The following is a 22,111-nucleotide window of genomic DNA, read 5'->3' as shown; positions in this document are numbered from 1 at the left end:
TGTTCGACGAGCAGGTATCCACATATTTTTGGTCATGTAGTGTACTTTGTTTCTTATCATGAATCATTCTGCTTAGAGAAATAATGATGCAGGAATTAAGGAGACCGATCTATGAATAAATGAAGAACATAAATAATAAAATCTTGAAAAGACCACCACTTCTTATTGACTGCTCAACGTCCTCTGTTGGATACCAGGTATCAAAGTTCATCATTTCAATCAGAAAGCTGAAGACCACCCAAGGTAATTTCCCTTGAACTGAGTCCAAATAGAAGCTTTCATCATTGTTCTGGATATTAATGCAAAGCACCCCCATCATTTACGGTGGTCTGGTGGATAAATCATCACCTGTGGTCTTGTCCTCTTACCCTTTTAGAAGAGTCATACATGCAACTGTCCAAAACAACAGCCAAGCCCTTTTGGATCCTTGGTGAAATATTGTAACATTCAAAGACCTATACATTTCTTTGGAGGTGACACAAACACAGCACTTCACATTCAGAGCAAACCTTACAACACAGCCCCATCAAAAACCTGTACCAATGAACGCTAACGTAGGGGGAGATGATAACACCAGCAGGTGCTCAAGGACAAATAGGTAAACGCTGCATCAGCATAAAATAAATCAGTTATGCAAGGTATGCTACTGTTTTGCCATTTGTCAGATGTCTCACTTTTTTTTTTAAGGTTACATTTTACATTAATAAAGTGGGACTTTGTTGGCAGCATTGGAATGGATGTCTAAGTATTTTTCCCCTGACCACCTCTGTTTGTGCTAATTACAGTCTCTGCATATGTTACCACCTTTATTTACTGCCTTCACCCACTTCAGACATCAGTTTAATAACTAGGAGTGGGAGAGATCTTAACCCTAAGGGAGGACCATCAAAGCCTATCCAACCCCCTTCTCACGCACCCACACACCCACCCACACACCCCCTCTTTTCTCTATCTCTTCTCTCTTTCTCTGTCTCTCCCTCCCTCCCTCCCCCGCCCTCTCTTTCTATCGCTCGCTGTCTCTCTGCAGCAGATGGACCACCCTGAGGCAAGGCCATGAGGAGAGGGACCTGGTGAGAAGGTGGTACTGCCATATGACGAATGAGATCAGGTGTGCTTCAACACAAAGATGCCTCCTGCTCTTTTCAAGTATACATGTTAGCCCCCAGACAAACTCCTGTGAGACGCAAATGACAGTGGTATCTGTGGCAGAAAATGACCCAACTACTGAGAATCTGGATAATTACATATTGTAGCGAGACCATTTGTTGCAGATAGAATCACTGTTGCACATTCAGCTGCTGCACACAGGGACACTTGTTGTCCCTTAGCAATAAACATACATTTTCTAGGAAAGTTGGGAATAGTTCATGTTAAATTGCATACATTTGTCATTCATTAAACAGTTTGAGAGCTGCCAAAGGTAAAGTTTGCCAGAACTACCTCAGTCATATATCTCTGATGCCAATCTAGTCCTAGATCCATAAATATGTTTTCATATGGCTGAAGGTCAATTGAAAATTAGTTACACATATTATCATCAATCAGTAAGTACAATATCTACAAGAATGTAGCCTAGCCCCTATTTATTCTAAGAACAGCTACCAGTATCTCTCCTTTGAAATGTAGTCAATCATTACCCAACTGTAAGCTCACCAGCTGAGGCATTTCACTGTAACATATATAGCTAATATTACTATGATGGCCTGGTTGAGGACATATTATTTTGCACCCGACCTTCAGCAGAGAAGTTGTATATTTACAGCACCAATAGAGCAGCAGATATTATGCACATACGATATACAGCTACACCTGGCTGTAATCATGTCTTTTTTCTGTGATGCCACTCTGGCATGAGGGTCAGACTCATCAGACAAGCCCCCTGCCACTGTGGCTTCAAATATCAACCAAGGTGGTCTCCCCTTTATCTTCTCTTTTCTCCCCCTGCGTTGGTGAACACAATAATAGCCTTGCTGTGTTCATGTGCGCTCCATGTTAGCACTGTGGCTGTCAAAGGCCATCAAGCCCCTTTAAAGAATGGCAGCTCTCTGAAGTTGCCTCTTTCTGGAGTGGCCATTTTCCACATGACTGGTCCCACACACAAATGGGCTAGCTCAGCCTCTCCCGGGCTTGGCAACCTCCAGCAGTTGGTGCTCTAGGGAAAGGGGAGGGAAACTGGAGTGAAGAGGGATCTCAGTGTTAATGGGAGGGTCGACATTAACATAATCATCTCCCTAAAGCGGCATCCAATATTGTTGCAACAAACAATACCTTGCTGGACCCCTCAGAGTAGGCATCATTAAATTCAATGCTTTTATTGTTGATTACCATAGATATAAAGGTTGTTTTACAGTGGAAAGGGTCATAATGCTACTGCAGCTAAATCTTGGCCCATGATCATCATAGCATGGGGAATGGTTAGCAATTCGGCAGGTATCCCACAGAAAGATAAAATTATCCTGGATAATGGAAAATGGTCATCATAAACACCATCCACAGGTCCTCTAACCCTTACGGGATCTTTCACCATGTTACTGCTTGCAGTATCGTTTGCTGCTTGCTTGGTACTGTCAATGATCTCTGGAGTCTGCTGCTGTATTGAGCACAGCCTGGCATGTCAGCAGTGCCACTGTATCAATGTTAACCTGGCAACCCATCCTGAACCCATTTATGTAGTACAGACTGCCAAAGCCTCCTCACATAACTCAGAGCATCCGGAACAAAGACTATGTCCCAAATGGCACCCTATTCCCTATATAGTGCACTACTTTTGACCAGGGCCCATAGGGTACCATTTGGGTCACAGACAGAGACAACACACCACAGGGATATACAGTATAATGATATCAATGATAATGAATGAAAATATCTGGTTGGCCAGCCACTTGGGCTTTGTGTCAACATTAACATCTGGCTCGATCAGGTGCGGTCCATCCCGACACTAAGACAGGAATCAACATTTTCATAAATMATTTCAAGGTGTCATCTTAAGGTTACAGGGCTAGCAGTGCATGACCAAAAGAATGTGGACACCTGCTCATTGAACATCTCATTCCAAAATCATGGACATTAATAGGGATTTGGTCCTCCCCTTTGCTGCTATAATTTATTTAACCTTCATTTAACTAGGCACGTCAGTTAAAAACAAATTCTTATTTACAATAACGGCCTACTCCGGCCAAACCCGGACAACGCTGGGCCAATTGCGTGCCACCCTATGGGACTCCCAGTCACGAACAGATGTGATACAGCCTGGATTCGAACCAGGTACTATAGTGACGCCTCTTGCACTGAGATGCAGTGCCTTAGACTGCTGCAYCACTCGTGAGGTCTTCAGTAAGGCCATTCTACTGTCAATGTTTGTCTATGGAGATTGCATGGCTTTGTGGTCGATTTTATACACCTGTCAACAATGGGTGTGGCTGAAATAGCCAAATCCACTAAATAGAAATGATGTCCACATACTTTTTTATATACTGTATAGTGTACCACACACAAGTCAATTGCCTTTGAATTGCACAGACAATGCAAAGAAGCACTGTGAGGATTTCACTTTATAGACTTGTTATCTACCTTTTCTMCCTTTATGGTTACAAAATAAGAACAACCTTTTCCCAAACAGTGATTATCATAGTACCGTAAGAATTTAAATACAGTACAAATCACTGACATTTTAGTAAACAGGCTTTTAGACAGATATCCATAAAGAATAGCTGAAAGAATTTGTCTATTTAGTTAGTCACTCATGAACGCTCTTCTATCAGCTGGGTAAGTGTAATAATTATCAGCGTTACAAGTTTTTCCATCCTCCCTACTGTGCGTCTCTATAATTGGTCTCATTACGTGGCACAGTCAGCCCTAGAACAAAGGGTTCCCAGAGAAGGGGGGGGGGGTCATTCTAAACCCTGCAGAACCCATGCCACATTGACAAGCAGGGGGCATTTACATATGCTGACAGACTCGTCCCTTCCAAGGGTGGAGCGTTTGGCACTTCATTAAACCAACATCAATATCTGCTGATGAAAAAAAAGGAGCAGGCCAAAACACTGGGAGACACCATAGGGAAATGACAGAGGGCTGTAACATTCAATCTCATTTTATGGGAGAGTATTATTTAAATAGAATTTCATATGTACCAGAGTACTAGTGTCTGAATATTGCCTTGTGTGTCTGTCACTAGATTGTCTGCAATTGGTTTCCACAAGCTGTTCACCCGAATATCAGCTGCCAGCATTTGTCTCCCTCTGGGATTGTTCAAGCAAAAATTTCCCCACGCAAATTTCCCCCACGTTCTGGATTTTGTTGATGTTTTGACAAAACTGCTTTATCATTTTTCGAGTGTGATTATGTTATTTTATTGCTGGTGGTATAGTAAATTGTTGTAATAATGCTAATCATTCATCCTTGAATGACTGTTGTTTTACCAACTTTACCAAGGGGATCCTACAATCAGTTACTGTGTCAGGCACAGGTGACGTATCTGTGGATTCAGCAACAAGGTAGATAGGATATCTATCTAGAGTTGTGGTTTAGAGTTCATTGCATTATAATTCCCTGAATTAATTCCCTGATTCTGTTAAAGAGGCTAAATCCCCCATTCAATTTGACGCGCTGCTCATTTATCTGAGAACTGGGATGGGAAGCGGCTGGGTGGGGTGGGGATTCGGTGAGGTGTGAGGGTGGGGGTCCACTCTGGGAGGTGTCGTCCTGACCAGATGGGCCTCTCAGTGGCGTAGTAAGAGTCCTCCTCACATGGCAGAAGAGACTGCAGGATCTCACAGGACCAAGACAGGGAATCCAGGTGGCCACAGTCCCTCCTGACCAGCTGGAGAAGCAATGGGCCATCTGACACAAAATTATACACTTTTCTTTTGCTGCTGATGCTGTGTGTTGTCAATGCCTCTCCTCAACACAAAAGCCCGGGCCAAWCAAGGAATTTATCCAACGAAGCTAGCAGAAAATCTCTTAGTTGCACTCAGATATTCAGGGACGTTGTGAAGCAAAGCGAAACAACATTTGAATGCAAGATGAAGGCTATAGTGAGTAAGGAGCTGTGAAGTGCCCAAAACGAAATAAAAATGACATAGAGAAAAAAAATCTGATTCACCTTCAACTAAATGTAACACTTTATCCAGAACTACCCTTTGACAATTTCCCTTTTACATAATAACATCCAATAATGATGAAATAATTTGGTCTTATTTATTGTCAATGGTGTGAATAATTCACCGCAGTGATTTCAGGAAAAGGGGTTTTCCTTTCCTCAAATCCAAGTGAGAAAGTCGCATCTGCTCTTCGCCTGATCCTCATCTGATCCTCAGCTGACCCGGACTCCCGGAGGCAGGGTGGCCCTCATCTGATCGTCAGCTAACCCGGACTCCCGGAGGCAGGCTGGGGGTAATTGTCACCCTCTTTCTTTATTATTTTTTTACTCAGAGCCGGGGTCAGTGGAGCTCCCAAGTGACCAGCAATGGGGCCAACAGCCGACTAACTGCCTCCTCTACTCTGACTAACCTTAATTAGTGCGCACCTCCCTGGGCTTCCCCTAAACCTGGGGCTGGGGGGACCTCTTTGTGGTCCTCAACTCATCTGAGGGGAAGGAGATAGACTGAGAGATAGAGACTGGTAGAACAACAGCTGCTGATGGGGACATCACTATCTGGTTCCTATGGAAGAGCAGCATCCTCCTGAGAGAAATTGCTGTAACCTACAGTAATCTGATTCTCACACATCCATGATAGCCATAGAATCTCTCAAAGCAACATTGTATGTGAGTGAACACATGAGGTTAAACACATTAACTTGAACACATTAGCACATGATGATCTATAATGTATTTACAAAAACAATCAACAGTGCATATCATATGATGATCTTACATGGAATGCTCTTTCACACTGACACACACATGAACATAGAGATATAAAAGCCTTTATACAACAAGTGTTGAATAGACAAAGTGTAATTAAATGTATTTTGTGTTGACAAGAGAATCTGCTGGGATGCCTGAATAATGCAAAGATTAGTTTTTTCTAACATGGTCTACTACCACCATCTAGTGTTACAATCTGAAACATTCTAAATAGAGAAAACACCAGTGGGTTCAGCAGAGTGACCGTGATATACACTAAGTGTACATACAGAACATTAAGAACATATTCCTAATAATGAGTTGCCCCCCCCCCCTTTTGCCCTCAGAAAAGCCTCAAGTTGTCGGGGCATGGACTCTACAAGTTGTCGAAAGTGTTCCACAGGGAAGCAGGCCCATGTTGACGCCAATACTTGGCTGGATGTCCTTTGGTTGGTGGACTATTCTTGATACACACAGGAAACTGTTGAGCATGAAAAACCCAGCAGTGTACCTGGCGCTTACCACCATACCCCCGTTCAAAGGCACTTTTATCTTGCCATTGACACTCTGAATGGCACACATACACAATCCATGTCTCAATTGTCTTAAAAATCCTTCTTTAACCTGTCTCCTCCCCTTCACCTAGACTGATTGAATTAGATTTAACATGTGACATCAATAAGTTTTCCCCTGGATTCACCTGGTCAGTCTATCTCATGGAAAAAGCAGGTGTTCTTAATGTTTTGTACACTCAGTGTAAATCTAAGGTTAATTCAATAATAACATTTTTCATGGCACTATAATTAGTAATTACAAACCAAACATGAATCTGGATTCTGCTTGTCTCCTTAAATTCCCAATTATTCAACAAGTAATGGTTTAAAACCATACATTTGAAATAAGATAAGGTTATGAGGTTTATAATGCAGATATTTACAACAATTGCTCCAACACCCTTGAGTGTAGGTTGTGAATCATACTGCATAGAAATACATACAATTATTAACTGAACAACAGTTTGAAATCTTATGCTTTACTCCATTGATCCACGTGGATTTTTTTCTCACCACAGGGTGCCCTTGAAGACATACTTAGAGTCCAATCTCTAATCTGAGGCCAGATACGTCATTGTCTCGTCATTGTCTTTTCCTTGACCCCCACATTATTCACACATCACCCCAGTGGGTATAGGTACTAGCAGGTACTCCTGTCCAGGGGGTGTACTTGTACATCAAGCTGCATCGCACTACAGAAACAAGAGATAAACTCCTGCCCTAGGGCCGTTCTGGCTCGGACAAGGCTACTTACCAGTGGGTATGTTAGTGTCTCAGGTATAAGTCATCATCATAAAGGGCACCTAGTGTTGCAGAAGTCTCCTGACTCAAACAGGTTGCAGACATTGACCAAAGGGAACATAATGGCAGAGCCAAGCAGAGAGCCTGTCTGTGCCGCTGCTCCACACCACACCAGGGCACTGTGGCTCTCGTCCCTCAGGATGACACCAACCATTACCCTCACATAGGACATGGTCCCCGTGAAGAAGACCCACGACAGAACCTGAGGATTACATTGTGACTTTATTAGTTAGGTAACACGTACGATTCAAGTGTAAGAATTCAAGTGCCCTAGCACGACATACCTGATCCTATACTAATCAAAGGTTTAATGATCAGTTGTTTAGTGGAATCAGATGTGTAGTGCCAGAGGAAAAACTAAAATGTGCACCCCCAGGGTTTCCCAAACTCGGTACTGGGGCCCCCCCTGGGCCCCCCCCCCCCCCTAGCACTACATAGCTGATTAAAATAATCAAAGCTTGATGATGAGTTTGTTATTTGAATCATCTGTGTAGTGCTAGGGCAAAAAACTAAACATGCACCGAGTGGGGGCCCCAGGACCGAGTTTGGGAAACCCTACCATAAAGGACCGCAACAACTTTGTTACCTTTGCTTTTCTTGAATTCCAAGGATCAATAACTGTGACAGTTTGATAGATAAGTGTTTCTTAGAAAGTGTCTCTAGACTGAGGCCTATTTCTACAGGTGGAGTTGTCACTCACTATGATGGTTTCTCCCAGTGCAGAGCCTTGTAGTACTGGACATGGACTCATGGCGGCCATGGCCATGTTGTATCCTCCAAAGATTGAGCCCAGGAGACACAGTACACCCAGCAACACTAGTGACCTGAGCGCAAAACAGGAAACCAGAAAACAGTTTGTAAACTGTATATCTGGAGAATGTCATTCAACATAAAGATAACAACTGAGATTGCTGCAGTGATGGGTAGCTGAATGTCTATGTCAGTGTACAAACAATATCTATGTTCACCTGAGAACGCTGTAAAAATGGTTACTTATTGAACAGCAGGAAGCAATTTCTGCACATAATGCTGTCAAAGCTGAGATAATAATACATATTGATTTGAGTGTTTGTCCATAAATGCTTGTTGTTGCTTTATCATCAATAAAAGAGGAAAGCTTGAGGCTATTTGGGGTTTTACCTTTTAGGAAAGAACAGGGCGACTATACAGGCCACTGGGTTGGCACAGGATGCCAGAGCCGCTGACAGGTGATAAGCCAGGTTACCGTAGGGCATGCAGGAGTACGTCTGCACCGAGGGCAACAGGCCGTTGGTTGCCCCGTTCACACAGACCACCATGAAATAGATAAAAGCTAACTGATAAACAGAGTGGCCTGGTTTAGCCAGCTGTGGCCTAGCCTGACCTGATTCCTCACTGTGGGGTTTTGGGTTAGAGTTCTGCTCGTCGGTTACCACTCCAGGGTTGTCGAGACCGAAGCAGACCGACGCCACTGTGTCAGTGTCTGAAACCAGGTTCTCTGTGGACAGTTCAAAGCTGCGTGGGAACCTGTTGAGGGCAGAGAACGCCAGCAGGCTGATGCACATCATCGCCGCCAAGAAGAAGAAAAACACCTCCGTGGAAAAGTTGGGCTGTAGATACTGGGTCTGGACAATGTACATGTCCTTTTCAGTGAGGTTACCAGAGGACTGAGTGCCATTTACACACTTGGCCATGCCGACGCCCTGGCCAAGAGCAACTAGACCAGGGATAAAGCCACTCAGGCCCTCTCCAATGAAGTAGGTGGTGATGTAGTGGGCTGGCAGCTGCATCATGAAGGGCAGGAAGGTAACAGAGGAAGTACAATCCACCAAGGCCAGGAAAAGGGTTAGAATAAAGAAGACTGTGCTCCGTGGTGCCGTTGCCACAACCGTGGTCTCATCCCAGAAGAACGCCAACAGTACACAGGCCAGGATGCCGATGGACAACACACTGTAGATGACAGCGCTCTCCCTCAGACGGCCCGGACACAGCTTGTGCATGACAGTGACCAGCAGAGGCCCCAGGTTGGCCAGCTGGATGATGACTGTCAGGTAGGATGGTAGCTCCCAGCCCTCGGGGAGGGTGTTGACAATGAGGGGGAGCTCCACCCACAGGCCGTTGACAGCCACCCAGGAGCCCAGGCCGAAGCAGCAGGCCAGAACATGGACCAGCAGAGACATGGCTGTATTGTAGCTGGTCCCAGTCAGGTCAGGTCAGGTGAGGTGAAGTAGTCTTCTGGAGGAACTTCAGATCTGAAGTGAAGATATATCTGGTTGAACAGTTTCAACCTGGCCAGCCTTCAGAGCCTAGAAAAAGAGGAAACTAGAGATTATCTTAACAAATACTGAAAGTCAGTAGCGGTGTGTGAGCAACCTCTGTCCGGTGAAGTCCACAAAGCATATTGCATGTAACAAACAGTTACATGACCTACAGCATGGTCAAGCAAGTTAATGTTTCTGATATTTTCAGACTACTAAACTAAACAACTATTGAGTTAGAACTAATGAGAGTTCCTGCGAGTTGCAAAGAAAACAGGAGCTACCTCCACTATTCCAGAACCATTTCATCTTCAACATTTCAACATCATCAAATAACCTACTGTATGCTTAGTCTAATACAGTGACAACTAAAAGATATCAAAAACATCTTAGTCCAATCAATGTAAGCTAAATATGCTGTGGCTGTCCATGGTTCTGCCATCGTCCTCTCTTTCATGTTGACGAAACGGTCTATGACTGTGTTATACAGTACACGCTTTTAGTTTTTGTTGTCCTATGCTACCTGGCTAGAATGCTTGCTCGCTAGCCTAACTTCCTTTATTGGGCAACGATGAGCCAGCTAGTTAAAATTAGCCTACTACATCTAGCTACATACTGAACTTCCATCCTCTAAGGGCCAGGGGCACAATGTATGAACTAATGGTTGGATCAGAATCGCCATTATAATCAATGACCAGTACAGAGAATTAAGTAAAACCACAAGTCTAAATCCCTGTCTCCATCCATGGCTAATTTAGGAAAGAGACGATTCTAGGTAGCTAGCTAGCCACTGGAGGACAACGACACAACGAGATGCAACAATTCAAATTTTTTCTGTCAATTATATTTTGCTTTTGATGTGATGTGATTGGTGTGAAGCCAAATCCAAACTGGCTTCCCTTGGTGCACCAGGACCATTCACAGTTGAGCTCACTCAGTTTAGCTCAACGCTAGTTGGCTATTATTGTATACTTTTTTTTTATCAAGGGAGGCAAAATGCTTGCTGGTTTCCCTTGCATTCAATGCTACGGGTTTCAACAATCTCATACTCTTTTTGACCAAACAGCATCAGATAGATGGGCTATACATACAGAGACAGAGGGGAGCTGTTTCACTCGCTCTGATGCTTTTCCGGTGAGATACTGTACATTCAGCCTCTTGCGAATTGAATGAAAATTATGAAATATATTTTTGGGGAAAACCTGGCTTCCCTTGGCATCCATGAATACACGCCACTGCTTAAAGACACTGCTGCTAAAACTATCAAGCTAGATCGAGGATGAAATGAGTAGGACCATAATAATATTTGTAAATTTTTTAAAGTATTATAGTACCAAATCTCTCTGCAAGGATCTATCAACAAGTAGGCCTAACCCTAGCCTAGACCAGGGGTTCCCAAACATTTTCACTCAGGCTCCCCTTCCAGCATTGGGGAACACTGGAAAACTGCTGATGCACTATCAATTTTGAAATTGCACCTTGTGCATTATTGCAACTTTCAGGAGTAAGTTGAAAGCCAGACTGAGTTCCTTTTTTATTTTTGGGAACTACTGGCCTAGACCATGACCATCATTACTGTATAACCAAGAGTAAATATCACATTGTTATTGTGGGTTTACAAATCAAAGGATCAGTTTTGCCTTTTAGATCATAATGAATCAGATTAAATAGAAAGATTCTAGATCAGCACTCCTACTCTGAGACTCTTTATGGATATGTGCCCTGTTATTGAATGTGCATTCATTTTGTCATTGGAATTTGATCTTTAACTTTTTGCCAAACAGCTTTTAACCCTACTGTTTTACACTTTAGCTGTGAGTCACACAGGGTGAAGCAACCTGGCATAAGCAGATCTAGGTCAACTGGTTCAACTCTGACGCTCTCTGTGTGCCCTGTAATTTATGCACAGGGTGTTGTTGCTCAAGGGTGCAAATGTCACACGTCCAACTTTGAAATGACTGGTTTAGTTAATTAGTTACACTTTGATTACCTAAATGATATACTGTATGTTAAATTTAAAAAATAAATGTAAGTCAAGGACAACTATCTAACTAACTGTGTAGATGGAGTAGTGAGAATCAGATGTATTGTATTTTTCATTTATACAGAGATGAAACCATGAAACCTTGAGACAATACTAGCAATTGTAACAGAGAAGTATTCAGTCTACTCAACGCATTCTTCTTACATGTCAAGCAGCTGAAGGAATTTTCACTTCCCTAACACTTCCCTCTAGAAACACAACGTACCATATGGCTGTGGGGGCCAGCCGGATGCCTAACTACGACCCAGATCATACAGGACACACACTTCTCAGAGGCCTCAACTCGTGACAATCCAAACCTTGAACTGGCTCAAGCTGCTGAACTTCACTCTCTGTACCCAAAGTAGCAAATGTTTCACTCTTCTCATTGTTCAGCTAAACATTTTATCAGTTTCATATCAACCATTGTCTGTAACGATGCCAGGTATACACAATTAAGAATGACTATATTAGTCTTGAGACATAATTTGCTTTATATTTACTGGCTGTGGCTTTTAAGGAACTGGTGCTATTAGCATGTGTATTTCCGCATGACCACCTGCACCTCAAAGCTCTGTATTAAAACTTTTACTTCTGGAACTCAAGTCTCCTCTTTTACTTTAAAAAAGTTAACATTGTTACTGCACAATGGAAAAGTCTAAGAGGGATCCTTGGGAAGTCTAAGTGGGAACCGACGTCACTTGAAATTTAAAATGGTCCATTTAAATTTAAAACAGTTAAAGTAAGGGTTAAGGGAAGGGTTAAGGTTAGGGGTTGAGGTTAGGAGTTAAGGTTAGGAGTTAAGGTTAGGAGTTAAGGTTATGGTTAGGGTTTAGGGCAGGGACATCCCAAGGATACCACTTAGTACAATTTAGTTTACATGGCCCTGCTGATTTCCTATCTCTGCTAGTGAAAATCAGACAGGCATTTAGCTTCCACACGGGATTTCATGATGTTCGGCCTAACAAATGAGACAATATCAGAGCCAATACCATCACATACTGTGTATCAGGCTTACAAAGCACCAATGTGTTACAGTAATGTAGATGGTCAGTGTGAACTGCAAGAACTTTCAATTCATATTGATCACTATGATCTTTTGTCAGGGGAATGGATAATCAGAATCTGCCTGAAAAAGACCTTCTTTACAATATTGATTTGAAATTGATACACTTTAACTTCCATGATTGTTCCATTGCATGACCATAAGGCAATATTACATTTCCAATACAGCTCATAGGAACCAAGAAGATAAAAAAGTATACTCACAGGTTTCTTGAGCTACTGAATGGATGCCTTATTGAGGAATCCAACATCCTCCCACTCTCATCTTATATACAGACCTTTGGGACAATGCCACTGGCTTCTCCTTCACACACAGGCTGGAGGAGAACTAGGGAACTAGTGCCTTGTGGGTAGTTCAGAGTCCAGTCCAGCAGTCAGCTCCACCGTGTAAGAGTAAACTGAGCAGCTGTGCAGCTGTGTCCTTTTTAAATCTGTACAACAGCCATAAAGTTAGATACATAGTAGAGATGGGACGTCCCCTTTCCTCTGCCTGCCCAGCCCCGAGAGACTAATGGGAGACCTATGGTCCCTCATCTCATTCCACAATTATGTGAATGGGAAATTCAGAAAGAAAGCGAGGTTGCTTATATCAGAGGTAGTCAGGTAATACAACCCAGGGTGTGTGTGTGTTTGTGTGTGTAAATGATTGGGATGTGGTATGGTCATTTTAATCATAACAATATTATCCAATAAAAATCCATCTGTTTATTGACCTACAGAATATACATTGATTAAGACATGAGAGGGCATCTACTCAACATCTTTGACCAATAATGACTCTGGTGAACACTAACTGAGATTCACATGAACTTTTTATAGGCCTACACCGCTTTATCCTTTTACCAACAACAATAGTCCATGGGAACAATAACAATATCAGGGATCCCTCCCGAGTGGCGCAGCGGTCTAAGGCACTGCATCTCAGTGCTTGAGGTGTCACTACAGACACCCTGATTCGAATCCAGGCTGTAGCACAGATTGGAATATGTTCCGGGATTCTTCCAATGGCATTGAGGAGTACACCACATCAGTCACTGGCATTATCAATAAGTGCATCGAGGACGTCGTCCCCACAGTGACTGTACGTGCATACCCCAACCAGAAGCCATGGATTACAGGCAACATTCGCACCGAGCTAAAGGGTAGAGCTGCCGCTTTCAAGGAGCGCGACTCTAACCCGGAAGCTTATAAGAAATACCGCTATGCCCTCCGATGAACCATCAAACAGGCAAAGTGTCATTACAAGACTAAGATCGAATCGTACTACACCGGCTCCGACAATCGTCGGATGTRGCAGGGCTTGCAAACTATTACAGACTACAAAGGGAAGCACAGCCGAGATCTGCCCAATGACACGAGCCTACCAGACGAGCTAAATAACTTATATGCTTGCTTTGAGACAAGTAACACTGAAACATGCATGAGAGCATCAGCTATTCCGGACGACTGTGTGATCACACTCTCTGCAGCCGATGTGAGTAAGACTTTCAAACAGGTCAACATTCACAAGGCCGCAGGGCCAGACGGATTACCAGGACGTGTACTCCGAGCATGCGCTGACCAACTGGCAAGTGTCTCCACTGACATTTTCAACCTCTCCCTGTCTGAGCCTGTAACACTAACATGTTTGAAGCAGACCACCATAGTCCTTGTGCACAAGAACACTAAGATAACCTGCCTAAATGACTACCGACACGTAGCACTCACGTCTGTAGCCATGAAATGCTTTGAAAGGCTCGTCATGGCTCACATCAAMACCATCATCCCAGAAACCCTAGACCCACTCCAATTTGCATACTGCACCAACATATCCACAGATGACGCAATCTCTATTGCACTCCACACTGCCCTTTCACACCTGGACAAAAGGAACACCTATGAGAGAATGCTATTCATTGACTACAGCTCAGCGTTCAACACCATAGTGCCCTCAAAGCTCATCACTAAGCTAAGGAACCTGGAACTAAACACCTCCCTCTGCAACTGGATCCTGGACTTCCTGACGGGCCGGCCCCAGGTGGTAAGGGTAGGTAACAACACATACGCAACGCTGATCCTCAACACGGGGGCCCCTCTGGGGTGCGTGCTCAGCCCCCTCTTGTACTTCCTATTCACTCCTGACTGCACGGCCAGGCACGACTCCAACACCATCATTAAGATTTGCTGATGACACAACAGTGGTAGGCCTGATCACCGATAATGATGAGACAGCCCATAGGGAGGAGGTTAGAGACCTGACCGTGTGGTGCAAGGACAACAATCAACAAGGAGATTATTGTGGACTACAGGAAAAGGAGGACCAAGCACGCCCCCATCTCATCGACGGGGCTGCAGTGGAGCAGGTTGAGAGCTTCAAGTTCCTTGGTGTCCACATCACCAACAAACTAACATGGTCCAAGCACACCAAGACAGTCGTGAAGAGGGCACGACAAGACCTATTCCCCCTCAGGAGACTGAAAATATTTGGCATGGGTACCCAGATCATCAAAAGGTTTTACAGCTGCACCATCGAGAGCATCCTGATGGGTTGCACCACTACTCAGCCCCGGAACGCAAGGCACAACAGAGGGTAGTACGTACGGCCCAGTACATCACCGGGGCCAAGCTTCCTGCCATCCAGGACCTCTATACTAGGTGTCAGAGGAAGRCCCTAGAAATTGTCAAAGACTCCAGCCACCCTAGTCATAGAATGTTCTCTCTGCTCCACACGGCAAGCAGTACCGGTTCACCAAGTCTAGGTCCAAGAGGCTCCTAAATAGCTTCTACCCCACGCCGTAAGACTCCTGATCAGCTAATCAAATGGGTGCCCAGACTATTTGCATTGCCGTCCCCCCCCCACACATTTCCTCGACACYGGTGCCCACGCACATTGACTCTGTACCGGTACCCCCTGTAAATAGCCCCGCTATTGTTATTTATTGCTGCTCTTTAATTATAGGTATTTTCTTCAAACTGCATTGTTGATTAAGGGCTTGTAAGTAAGTGTTTCACTGTAAGGTCTACACCTCTTGTATTCGGTGCATGTGACAAATACAATTTAATTTGATCACAAGCAGCTGTGCTTGGGAGTCCAGTAGAGCGGTGCACAATTGGCCCAGCGTCGTCTGGGTTTGGCCGGTGTAGGCCGTCATTGTAAAAAATAATTTGTTTTTAATGGACTTGCCTAGTTAAATAAAAGCAAACAATCACAATCACCACTGGTGTTGTGTGTCTACTGTCCCTTTAATTAATATTTAACCCCATTTTATTATGTCCACGAGGGTCTCAATCACTTTATAAATGCTGAACTTTGATTATAAGATTGCCCCCTTTTGATGGATATTATTCCCTCTGATATTACTTCATGAAGAGCATAATCATTTTAATATAGTAACTATCATATCGAAGTACATTTGGAGTCATGCGATTATATGATGATCGATGCTTGACTGACGTTTAACACAAATATTTTTTCGCTCTTATCCATAATAATCTCATCATGTAGACTAGACTACCCGCACAGTATCTGCCAGCTGTTGACAAGAGCGCAAATGCCAAGACCAGAGTAGGCACATTTGCTTTTTAACGCAACAATTTGTGAGAAAACTATGGGTAGAGTTGAAAATGCGATCGAAACACACTGAACTTTAGATTTTTATTCGGTACATGAAAACTTAAGCGAAAAAGTACATTTTGTGTGCACTACGTCATCCCCCACTGACTTTTATCAGCAACAAGTCCCTTTGGTGGAAACACACCATTGGTGTGAACATTGTCTTTGTGGATTGTAGAATATTAGCATGAAAATCTGTCGCCAATTTGATGGAAACCTAGCTTGTGATAAACAAATAGTCACAAGACTGGTCACCCTATGATATTTACTGCATGTTTGGTAAGATCACTAAAGGGGAACAGACAAACACTATACATAAGATCCTGTACAGACCAAGATAGTGTAAAAGTACAATCAATGTAGTTCCATAACCCACACTGACAGTGTATGAATGGCAAACTCAATGACACTAGCATTCTGAAACAAACATGGGAAATGCCTGCAGGGGGTTAGAACCATTGGAATATAGACACTATACATACATAAGTGTGAATGCATGATGCAATAATTATGATAGGAAAGGGGGAAGAAAAAAAAAATTATTATAAAAGAAGACATGACTATTGGTCAATTCTACTCTCCAACTAAGGACCAAAAGAGGTAGCCCAATTCAAGTTATCTCCATTCAAGGGTTGTTGGCTTAATGTGTTGCAGGTTTTCTGGTTTGTGAATCCTTTCAGATGACATATGTTATTATTGTATTGTGTTTTACACCCAATGACACTTATGAACTAAACATTTCTGGTATCTTAAAAAAATATATAATTATATAGGACGCTAAATATCAGTGGTTGCCTGTCATGGCCAGGTGTGTGTTGACTAAAGTGACAGCTTGAAGAGCTTACTACTTCAGGGATCTTGCTATAAGCTGCTGCAGTCACATGCATTTCCAGTGGAGCCCATAAATAAATTGCTATAAGTTAGACATGCATAAAGCCCCCAAAAAACACCCAAGAAATCAAGCTCTCTAAATCAATGGGGAGGTAAATTGACTGGTTGAACTTTATGTTTAGAACCTGATACGTTTTTCTTATCTAATTTATATCTTGCACTGAACAAAATCCACAAATACTTGCATAATCGCTGGAGGGTCCTCTCTATTACAAAAAGGCAGCACACAACATGTACACTCAATAAGATTATTTATGTTATTGTACAATCTGCATTTATAACAAATAATAATAAAAAAAGATTAGTAAGATGTACAGTATTCGAATGATCAGGGCTGGACCGATGACTCCGCCTACCTAGTCTTCTCTAGTCCAACCAGAGCTCCAGTGATGGAAAGGGGAGGGGCCAGGGCCTGAGAATGGCGCATGTAGAAGTGATTGCATGTTTGTGGGTGTCTGCATTCGTGTGTTCGGCCACACGTACATCCCTGTGTGTGTGCGCTTGAGTGTTGGCTGGCAAATTAATTAAAATAAGGAGGGAGGTGGTGGATGGGATGAAAGGATAAACGCCAACAAAAGATGGAAAAGGAGAGTAGTAGCGTGGACTCAGTTGGTGTAGATCTGGCCCTCTGGTGGCTGGGGGAGCTTCATGTTCTCCTTGCACATCATGAGCCGCCTGAGCTCCTGCAGGACCACACGGATGCTGTAGGAGTTCTGCCACTTGGCCAGTGCAGACACTGCTCGTGTGTCAACCTGCAGGACAGGGAACAATGGAAGGAGAGAAACATTACACCTCAATCACGCACACTCACAAAACATGACTCAAAAATCTCTCTATATATTTTGTAGTAATATCATGGTTGGCTGAAGTACTGGTTAGTTGTCAACAAACATATCCCAAAAATTATTCGCTACATAATCTGGTAAAAATAGTTCATTTTTGTATGGATATAAAAAGTCTACATAAATGCAACTTGTGGAATAGCCTATCCAGCGGAACGTACATCCTATACGATCATGCATAACTACATTTAGTATGTTCAAGCAAAGTATTGCCAATGGACTCATATTGCATGTGACATTTCCTCTGTCTGTAATGTAACCTAAACATAGTAGGCATTAGCCCTGCACTGAAATCCATATCTTATTATAGGAGCCAGGGGCAAATGAATCAGTCATTCACTTCAATAAACAATCAAATCCTTAAACATACATAAAAAAATATCTACAACACAAATGAGACAGCCAGTATTAACTATTATACAATGGAAACATTTTGAAAGACAAACAGATTTACATACCACACCATTGGAGTTGTGCACACCATTCAAGTTTATCTTAGTTACAAATCTGACAAACGGTGGGGCCTCTGGATATCTGGGCCCACATTCAACCTTCAGACTGTACATCCTATTTTCATAGATTGTCTGAAAAATGACAAAGACATCAGTAAGAATGGGTTTAGCATTACGTTAATAGCTCCACCTTGCCCCTTTGATAGGCTAGGTCAGGGTTGTCAAACTCAGACCGCATTCGGTTTTCACCGAGGTCCTGAGGGCTGTAAATATAATTCATTTTATTTCCACGCTGGCAAAAAATTGCCAAAAGTAGTCCTCTGTCCATTACATTTGGAATTTTAAATGCTCCCCGACAGTCCAACTGTTAGCAAGCTGGACAGAATAGTTTTGATTTGGTTTTTAGCCATTTCAATATTGATTAAGATTGTCCCCCGCAAATGTACATTTATTGACAAAAAATAATGCATTCTTTGTTTTATCAAACCTGCGCGCCGTATGTTTGACACCCCTGGGCTAGGCGGAATTTTTGACATATTGATTACACCTGTCCAATCCTCTCAGACCTCCACAGTTGCCTAGCGGGGTAGGGCCTAAGTGGTTGTTTCTGGACAAGGCCAGTGAGCCAAACTTGGTGGATTCCTGTGAATCAGAGTAGCCAACTCACCCTAGGAGGGCCAATGATCATCCCTCTCCATCTTGTTAAGGTCATGTCCTCATCATCTTCCAAGCCCCAGCTCACTGTCCCATCCCCCACACCTTTCTGGCCTTCTTCCAGCTCTTCAAGCAGCCGGAAGTTACGAGGAACCTTAACGCCTGTTGGTGTGTGAGACAAACAAGCACAAAACAGAAAAGATTGAAATACCACACAAGACAAAACAAACAGTACATCCCATTAAGTTTCAATATACACAGTGTACAAAACCATGTTCGGCTCTTTCCATGACATAGACTGACCAGGTGAATCCAGGTGAAAGATATGATCCCTTATTGATGTCACTTGTTAAATCCACTTCAATCAGTGTTGTTGAAGGGGAGGAGACAGGTTAAAGGATTTTTAAGCCCTGAGACATGGATTGTGTATGTGTGCCTTCAGAGGGTGAATGGGCAAGACAAAATATTTAAGTGCCTTTGAATAGGGTATTGCAGTAGGTGCCAGGTTTGAGTGTGCCAAGAACTGCAATGATGCTGTTTTTTTCACACTCAACAGTTTCCCGTGAGTATCAATAATGGTCCACCACCCAAAGGACATCCAGCCAATTTGACACAACTGTGGGAAGCATTGGAGTCAACATGGGCCAGCATCCCTGTGGAACGCTTTTGAAACATTGTTGTCCATGCTCTGACAAATTGAGGCTGTTCTGGGGGCAAAAGGGGGTGCAACTCAATATTAGGAAGATGTTCCTAATGTTTTGTACACTCAGTGTATATGTCAGAAGTTACACACCATGGCAAACTTTGATTCTTCTATAGTGCCCTTTGAATACAATTTAGTGGTGGAAACAGAGCATCTATTATAGCCGCACTTGCCAGGGTTTGACTGGTTTTTGCTGATTGCAAGCCATGCAATATGAAGGATGGGCTAGCTTTGACAGTAAAACCAGGCGAGCGGGTCAGACCACCTCAGTCTGTGGCAAAACAGTTTGAAAGTGCCACTAACCAGCCATTGGTCACATCCTCTGCCAATCACACCTGTACCTGTTCCATTGACCAATAGGTTAGCAGTAGCCAATAAGAAACTGCTATAAAGCCAGATTCCACTTCCTACCAGTCAGTTCCTTCAAGCAGCTCCAGAAAACAGCTGTTGTTCATAAACATTTGAACTCCACTCAACATCTGTCCATAAACCTGTAGATAGGTGGTGAGAGTTTTGCATGAGACAAATTAGCAATAACTCTGGGCAGATTTAGTGAGTCGACCCATTCACACTGAGCTTCTGGGAATAATCTGCTAAATTCCCTGTCTAGATTATCTGGTAGTCTGATTGGGTATGTGTGTGGCATTTACCTGCCATTTTACCTTTACAACATTACTGCTTATTTTGATTTTAGCAATAAAACGGATTGTTACTGTATAATTGGGCTTATTACAGCTGTGTAACACATTTATTTGTATGTCTTTATAGAGACCACTCTGCATCAATTACCCCACTATCACTGCCCAATGTAATTACAATAAAGCCCCTGACTATTTTGAGGAGTTTTTCAATGATTATTAAGTGTATAGCTACAGTAGCTTGCTAATTCAAACGAACGTTACTGGCCTGTATTAGAGAACAAATTGGAGGTGTGGATTGACGTAATGTGGACGGTAAACGTAATCCGCATAAATGTGTGGGTAGCTAGTTAGCCAATTCTCTCTGGTTAACGTTTGCTATTTCAGTTCATAGTAGGCCCAAACGGTTCTGGCCTAAATTCAGATGAGTGAGCTAACGTTAGCTAAATAATTGATCGCATTAGAAAGCCGATAGTGCCATCTTCCCCACGTACGCTGGGTAGTTAGCTAACTAATACAAGTCCAATTAATGTGACTGACAAGTTAGCTGAAGTTAGATCACGAAATCACTACAGTAACAAATCGAGTCGTTATCTGACTAACGTTAGTTGACTACGCTAGCAAACCAGCTAACAACAAATAGCAACTAGCAACCCAACTCGTTAGGTAGCTACTATAACGTGTGCTGACAACATGCAACACACAAACCAGCCAGTTCGAGCTGTTCCTGCGACTATTTAATAATGAACTAACGTTAGCTAGTAATTCTCTTGCCAATGAGGTTCTGGACGTGGAAGCTAGCTAACAGGCTAAAAACAACGCTTGATGAATGACGCGGCATTTGATCAGTCGACACAGGTTGACGAGCTCTTTTGCCATGTCAACGGAGCTAAATTTAGCATTAAATATATGGGTAACTATGCATGGAGAGGTTTTCCAACGGAATTTACCAAGTTAGCTTCAATACACTAGAACTTGCGAGACCAAAAGCCTTGTCAGCTGGCAGATAGCAGGTGAGAGCTAACTTCGGTAGCTAGCGTTAGCCGCTAGCTAGCAGCTATGCATAGCAGCTATACATAGCCATGTTTTAGTAAAATAAGCACTACTTKAGCATTTCTGGAAAGTATCTTGGAGCGTATATACACTATCAGCAAACRTTTATTTGAATGTTACACGAAATTAGTAATGTGGTAGCTAGTCATTTATTTAGCTGAACCGTTTACCTGATCCGGCGGCGACCGCCATCTTGTCGCTTAATAGCGGGAGCGCGCACGTAAGCATKGTTGGGGGTTGGTTGCAGCATGGGAGCGGAGAGATGGGAACGCGCTTGCTCGAGGTAAATTGATCCACATTACCTAGTATAAATTGATCCTCAGATTTACCCACCACAAATCCTAACCAAAAGGGCGATTAAACATATCTAACCCTGGACCAGTGGTTAGGGGCAACTTGTTCCCAACACTCAATGGGGGGGTCAGATATTTTTGATTTACCTAGAGACCACTTTGGGAAAAGTTTAATTCATAGATTTATCATGGTAGTTATTTTGACAATGGCATAGCTATATTTCTAAGAAATATAAGAGCATAATATACTTAAAATGACAAAAACCAAATTGAAACTGTGTACAAATGATAATGGACCTTCATTCATAGTTTATTGACTGTGTCCAGCTCACTAATGAAAGCTAGACAGTCAGGGAGCCTTAAATTCCCCCCAAAAAGAACACATTTTGACTGTGGAAATATAACCAATTTAGTGCGGCCCTCCGGACCTCGTTGAAGAAGGAATGCACTCCCCGGGGCAAAATT

At 43.0% G+C, this 22,111-nt stretch overlaps 2 protein-coding genes across 3 annotated transcripts; both read right to left on the bottom strand.

The window, feature by feature from the left end:
* Window positions 1–5,847: 5,847 nt before the first annotated feature.
* LOC111966694 (solute carrier family 52, riboflavin transporter, member 3-A-like) lies at window positions 5,848–12,926 on the bottom strand. The gene is made up of 4 exons (XM_023991558.2): window positions 12,733–12,926; window positions 8,344–9,488; window positions 7,904–8,027; window positions 5,848–7,405 (listed from the first exon to the last, which is right to left on the bottom strand). Exons 2-4 carry the CDS (start codon window positions 9,360–9,362, stop codon window positions 7,193–7,195), a joined length of 1,356 nt encoding a protein of 451 aa, XP_023847326.1. The 5' UTR covers window positions 9,363–9,488; window positions 12,733–12,926; the 3' UTR covers window positions 5,848–7,192.
* Window positions 12,927–16,148: 3,222 nt separating this feature from the next.
* Window positions 16,149–21,634, bottom strand: LOC111966693 (ubiquitin-conjugating enzyme E2 variant 1). Of its 2 annotated transcripts, XM_023991555.2 has the most exons (4): window positions 21,524–21,634; window positions 18,973–19,121; window positions 18,312–18,437; window positions 16,149–17,763 (listed from the first exon to the last, which is right to left on the bottom strand). In XM_023991555.2, exons 1-4 carry the CDS (start codon window positions 21,579–21,581, stop codon window positions 17,617–17,619), a joined length of 480 nt encoding a protein of 159 aa, XP_023847323.1. In that variant the 5' UTR covers window positions 21,582–21,634; the 3' UTR covers window positions 16,149–17,616. The 2 variants fall into 2 exon arrangements, with proteins under 2 accessions (XP_023847323.1, XP_023847324.1); XM_023991556.2 differs by lacking the exon at window positions 18,312–18,437 and having other exon boundaries at window positions 21,524–21,618.
* Window positions 21,635–22,111: the final 477 nt, after the last annotated feature.

Source organism: Salvelinus sp. IW2-2015, linkage group LG7, assembly GCF_002910315.2.
Source record: "Salvelinus sp. IW2-2015 linkage group LG7, ASM291031v2, whole genome shotgun sequence".
In the NCBI taxonomy this organism is placed as follows: Eukaryota; Metazoa; Chordata; class Actinopteri; order Salmoniformes; family Salmonidae; genus Salvelinus; species Salvelinus sp. IW2-2015.
This window is presented reverse-complemented; position numbering and strand designations above follow the sequence as displayed.